We start from the raw sequence: 6,123 nt of genomic DNA on the forward strand, positions 1-6,123 counted from the left end.
AAAAATCAGCTTTTTCCTTATTAGAGCAATAAGATATTTCGGTGTCATAAACTTCAAAAAATAAAATTTTTGGAATGTTATAACAATGACATTTATCATTATTATTTTTATTAACATTTTTACAGGTTTCCAATAAAATTTTGGGTTATTTGATTTGGCTTCCTCTAATGAAAATGCAAGGTCTACAAATCAACAACACTACTTATTAGCAATTAAACTAGTTTCTCTTCTTATAAGGAGACAACAAAACTGCATTATATTTTAAACTCATTCATAATATCAGATCAAATTTGTAAAAACGCTTGTTTCAAGATTATTTTATCTTTTTTTCTTCTTTCTTTTGTTATTTAAAATCTTTCTTTTTTAAAGATGTAAGAGGCTCATTTTAGAGTAAAAAATGATGAAATCTATCCAATTGTATTTAATTCAAACTGAACATGTTTAATCTAAATTAGAGCACAAACAAAAATGTGTATTGAAAGCTTCATTAAATATTATGGGTCAAGTTTAGTAGTTTATTTCTTAAAAAAAAAACTGACAGTTTTTAAGGACACTATGTTTTTAAATTGTATTTACTTATGGTGTGTAGACTTAAAAAACTTAACACACACATGGACTCCATGGAATTTCAATGCATGTTTATTTTGCCTTTAGAACGGCACTGTGTTGGAATTGTAACATTTTTCAAATATGAAAATATGAACCTTGTATATCTTTAAGTCTATAAGATCTAGCTGTGTTACTTATCTACAAATTTACAACACATACTGATGGAAACCTAAAAAATGAAAATATAACTCAGAACGTTCTTGTGTAGCATCAGCTCAATAAGTTCGTATGTAAGATAACATATTCGTTTGAAAATGTTATAAGATCAAAACGCATTGTAAAATGTTTTGTTAACAGAATTTAGATATCTTAGCTTTTTAACAGGAAGGTTCGAGAATAATCCTGTATATTTTATTTTAGAACTATCCTTTACAATTTTTATAATGTAGGAAATATCCTTTACATTTTATTTTAGAACTAACCTTTCAACTTTATTTTAGAATGGCAAGAACTATCCTTCACATTTTATTATAAAGTGATCAATGAGATTCCCAAATAACAATTTGTCTTTTAAAACGACCATTGTTAATTCTTATTTTATATTTTGTCAGTTTTTCCCTGTAAATTTTACAGCAAGTCAATATTTAGACAGCCTACAGCAAGAAAAACAAGATGTCTGTTAAGTTTCATAAGGCTTAACAATTCAATATATTTGTTAAACAAAACATTAAAATATGTCATATTCTTCATGTTCAATGGGACAAAACGCTGCCAAAAGTTCAATTAAGCCATATTTTGTTGTATCCTTGTTTGATCCCATTCATCATTATACTTGTAATTTCATCAACATTCATCGATGACAATAGATGAAAGTATCCATATGGGTTGTTTTGCCTAACGATAGGGAGCACGTGTTTCACATATAGCTCCAAATATTCTTGACTTGATTGTGCACGGTGAAGTAAATGCTCAATCACATCATATTCCTCAGGTTCAATGGACAAATATGCTGCCAGAAGTTCGTCGCAAATATTTCTAAAAATCAATCTCTTTTTAATCTCTTTTTTAGGTAAAGAGCACATGATGTGTATTAACGGACATCGTCGAAGAGCATATGCAATGTCTCGGGAAATCGCATTGAGAGAAGCAAGCAAGCAACTACGTTCTTCGTCCGAAAACTTTCGAAACATCAGATTCTTTGAAGGTGTGAAGTAGTGTTGCAGACATCTAGTTCTTACGCATTCGGTTAAGAATATTATAACATCTAACAACATTTCATTGAAATCATCAATATTCAGGATACCTTGATTCTTTTCGGATACCCAGAACATAGCAGTTTTCACTTGGTAGGAAGACATATTTTCACAAATCGGGTTCAGTGCGTGTTTCACAATCATTTTCATTGCAGCGTATGTTTTAATCTGTGCATCATTGAAGGACATTACCAACAATCTTTCAGCCAAGGTAAAGGACATCCGCCACTGTAATACTTCCTCATCACTCCCAGCTAAACCGACAGGTACAACAAATGTGTTCGACTTCTTAACTTTCATTGATGTATCTACTCCAGGCCATGCCTTACCTTGAACCCGTTCGAACCATTCGTCGAAGATCGTCGGATATTCACACAAAAAAGCTGGTATGAAATCTATTGGGATATACAGTCCACGAAAGGGTAATGGGTATTGAAGCGGTTGTGCCGGGCCATTTGCTCTTTCGTGTTGAAAGTGTGCACTTAGCCATCCTTCGACCTTCACTCTTTCGCCGTCGTTTTCTATGGAATCGATGATTCGTTGGTCATTTTTCAAATAACCATCACTTGTTAATGCTCTTTTTATTTTAAAAACTAGTCTATTATGATTGTCAGGCCATGGTATGTCTTTGATTGTTTCTAAGTGCAACTTCGCATAACCTTCCGGGACATTCGTAAAGTTAAGTTTAAATGTAGCAACGTATTTGTCAATGGATTCTTTGTTTTCTGTTGGGAATGTTTCAAAACACCTCACTGCCGGTTGAAGATGCATTATGTCTATATCACTGCCCAAAGCAACAGCCATACCTTCTCCACGACTTCCAAGAACGGTAACATCAACATCAGCGACGGACCAATTTCTATTCGTAACACGTGCAAAGCACCTACTTGCATTCTCATATATCTTTACTCTCTGTTCAGAACGCACCTTTGAATAGCCGAGGTCGTTGAAAATATCATATAAATGACTGTTTGTCCCGGATTTGTATTGATCATCCATTATCAAATGTTTATAGCTGCATTATTTCCATACAAAACAACAATGGCTAAAATCTTATTTCAGCTCGTGGGTTTATCTCTGGAAAAAAATTAATTTATATAAGAAAATTTAGTATAGACTGTAGCAAAGTAAGTAACGTCCGATTTTTTACGAAACTTTGACTTTAAAATTTAAAGGATAATACGTTAAATCGATACATATTATTACAGGAGCAAAAATAAGTCAAAATAAGGAAATTTAGACAGATAAATTGTTTTCTCTCAAAAATTAAAATTGAATTACAACAAACAAAGAACTTGATGAGAATGATTATTCTTGTAAATGTGTCAAAACAGTACTTGGCAGTCAATCATTTATAAACAAATATTTATCTACCGAAGCAAGCCCATTTATTTACAAAAGAATTGCAAGCATATTTTTCTGTCGATATAAATGTTTTGATGGCTTATCAAAGATTGATGTATCGTAAACCGTTTAAACCTTTCTCTGCGAAATCCTTTTCATATGATAATTGTATTTACTGCGTGTATAACCGCCTCCCTGGTCGAGGGGTTAGGGTCGATGACTTCTAATCTAGTTACCTCTCTGGCGTGGGTTCGATCCCCGGGAGATGCTTTGGTAGTTTAGCGCGGTGGAAGGTAGTCCAGTACTGGTGTTATTCTCCAGGAACGATGGTTAGGAAACTGCCCGCCTATATGACTGAAATACCGTTGGGAAAAGGCGTGAAATGAAACAAACAAACAAACCAAAATGCGTGTATATATGTTTCATATAATGAAAACTTTTGTGGTATTATTTTAATATCTTTGTAAACCCATTTTCATTGTATATACAATTTTGATACTGCAAAAGATCATATTTTAAATTAATAAAATCAAACTTCATGATACTTTTTAGAATCGAGACATTATACGTTATTGACTTTCTAAAATTAAGGATTCTTTTTGTAATGAAAACATTCTGTTTATTGATTTTTAAATATTAATGAGTCATTACAGAGAGATAAAATTCTATAATGTATCGGTATATACATACGTAATATTTGATTGTTTACTTTTGTTTCTATCTTTTTTTAACTTGATTTGTTTAAACCTTTGATTATTTTTTTTAAACCTTTCATTATATTTGACAAGAAAGCTGATATAATACAAACTCTGTTTTCACCTACCTTTAAACGTTACGAGTGTCATAATATTTTCTTCAAAAGTCGTTCAGACAAAACTAAAGAAGTATTTTCACTTTTATATTAGCGAATATTATTGTTGACAAAATGATAAGAGCATGTTGACAAAAGGCTTATTGTTAATAACTTCCTGTCAAATACGATATATTGATAAGAAAAAAGAGTCCATATGTCAAGGTTGTAAGGCCATAAATAATGAAACCTGTTATTGGTCCACGGACACTTGTTTTAGACAAATCTTTGATTAATCGTCCGAGCAAGCGAGAAGCAAATGATTCATTGGCCAGAATATTCTAATATCATTTAAGATATTCTTTTAACGGTATGATTTGTAACCGAATCGTTTAAAAATGCACTTGCCGCTTAAAAGTATCTGGTATAAACAAAATATAATTTGGTTATACTTTTATTGCTAGTGATTTCTAATTCAAAACAAAAATATTACTTTTAAAACATCTAGCATTCAACACATTATTTATTGTTTGATATAATTATGTAAAATACACATTTCGATATTATGATATTGATTAGACAAACGAATAACGATAAAGTCATCTTGAGCGTTGTCTTATAATTATGTCATTGTAACATTATATGTAATAACAAGCAAAGTATGGCTTTACGCCATAAAATGTAAAATGAAACAAACAAACGTTAAGGTATCATTGTTCAAGGTTACATTTCAACATCATTGTTTCAAACGTACAAGAACTTAATAATTGATATTTGACATTTTGTTTCTAGAAATAGATTATTTCTATATATAAAAGAGGTATTTCAAACACGTATAACATTTAACTGCAATATATACATTATCATCATACTTCATTTGTTTTAAATTAATATTTGTTTTTGTTTTGTTTTCTAATGATAAACATTATTAAACAGAACTACTTTCGCTCATTAAACTAAACTATAATTAATACAAATTTACATAAAGTAAAAGGTGAAATCATTTTTGTCGTTGATTTCGGTTTTCTGTGAAGTAGTCATAAGTTTTTTTGTAATTGTATTATATTTATAAATTTATGCTTTTATACTAATTATAAGATGTATTTAAAAAAAACAATATAACTATAATTGACATGCACATTATGAAAATAAGTTCAACTGTGCGTTTAAAAAAATGTTTTGTAAAGATGTACTAATAATAGGGTCAATGAATTCGATGTGCAAGTATTTATCAAAATGTATAGTATCTTTGTGAAAATAAAATTGACAATATTTATATAATTTCGAATGTCTGATATAAAAGTGAATTCTACCTGAAATAAAGTCTGTGTAACAGTTCCAATTTACAAATCTTAAATGAACTGTTTGTATAGACCACGACAAAATACCACATTTATTGTGTTAATTAAATTCCGCTGTTTATTTAAAAAGCCAATGTCTTACACCATTAAAGCGGCATACCCCCAGATGTGGAAACTATTTTTAAAATTAACTTAGAATAAACCTAAATACGCATACATTTTGAATATATGAAACGTTCAAGTATGCACACGCCTGGGTATTATTTAAAATTTATATGCAGACAATGATATATTTTTTTTTTGCATTAAGTTCAACTCAAGTTCAAACGGAGTAAAATACATTCATTTCTTATCTTCTTGCCCTTTGCATGTATACCAAATGTTTTAAGTGATGTATGCCTTGTATCTTGTTAGTTTATGTAACACACGTTGTGTCCCTTTTGTTTTAAGTCGTCAACGGCATGTTTCCCTTTACCCTTTATTATCCATTTTCATCCCCTGGCCCGCCCTCCGGTCGGTCCACCTTGTCTGTTTCAGTCTTTTGGTTCTAGGCATTCTGCGTGAAGTGAATGCCACCTTTCCGTGTTGATCATTGATTCCCATATTTGATAAAATCACTTAATTTGTATACTATAGAAAATGTAAGTTTTTACAAAAATTACAACAATCTGTAGCCATGTAGCCTAAAAAGATAATTTAGTAAATCATCAAAGGTATTGTAAAATATTGAACGCTTAGCTTTAATAGATGAAAATAACTTCCATGACATGTATGCCTTAAATTATTTTATTGATCTTTATATTATAACTAAAACCATACATAAATATTTTTTATCATGATTCTTGTTCAATTTACAACATTTCTGCGCAATGCTCTTGATCTTTGC

The 6,123-nt window shown here is 30.5% G+C and overlaps 1 protein-coding gene across 1 annotated transcript; it reads right to left on the bottom strand.

The window, feature by feature from the left end:
• Positions 1-479: 479 nt before the first annotated feature.
• On the bottom strand, positions 480-2,883 carry LOC132740434 (uncharacterized). The gene has a single exon (XM_060728341.1). It carries the CDS (start codon positions 2,799-2,801, stop codon positions 1,329-1,331), a length of 1,473 nt encoding a protein of 490 aa, XP_060584324.1. The 5' UTR covers positions 2,802-2,883; the 3' UTR covers positions 480-1,328.
• Between the last annotated feature and the right edge of the window lie 3,240 nt (positions 2,884-6,123).

The sequence above is a fragment of the Ruditapes philippinarum genome, unplaced genomic scaffold (genome assembly GCF_026571515.1).
Source record: "Ruditapes philippinarum isolate M1 unplaced genomic scaffold, ASM2657151v2 ctg1369_1_1_1_1, whole genome shotgun sequence".
In the NCBI taxonomy this organism is placed as follows: domain Eukaryota; kingdom Metazoa; phylum Mollusca; class Bivalvia; order Venerida; family Veneridae; genus Ruditapes; species Ruditapes philippinarum.

What these genes read in the sequence shown, in the direction of transcription:
- LOC132740434 (XM_060728341.1), bottom strand. Translation starts at nt 2,801, where the DNA reads ATGGATGATCAATACAAATCCGGGACAAACAGTCATTTATATGATATT.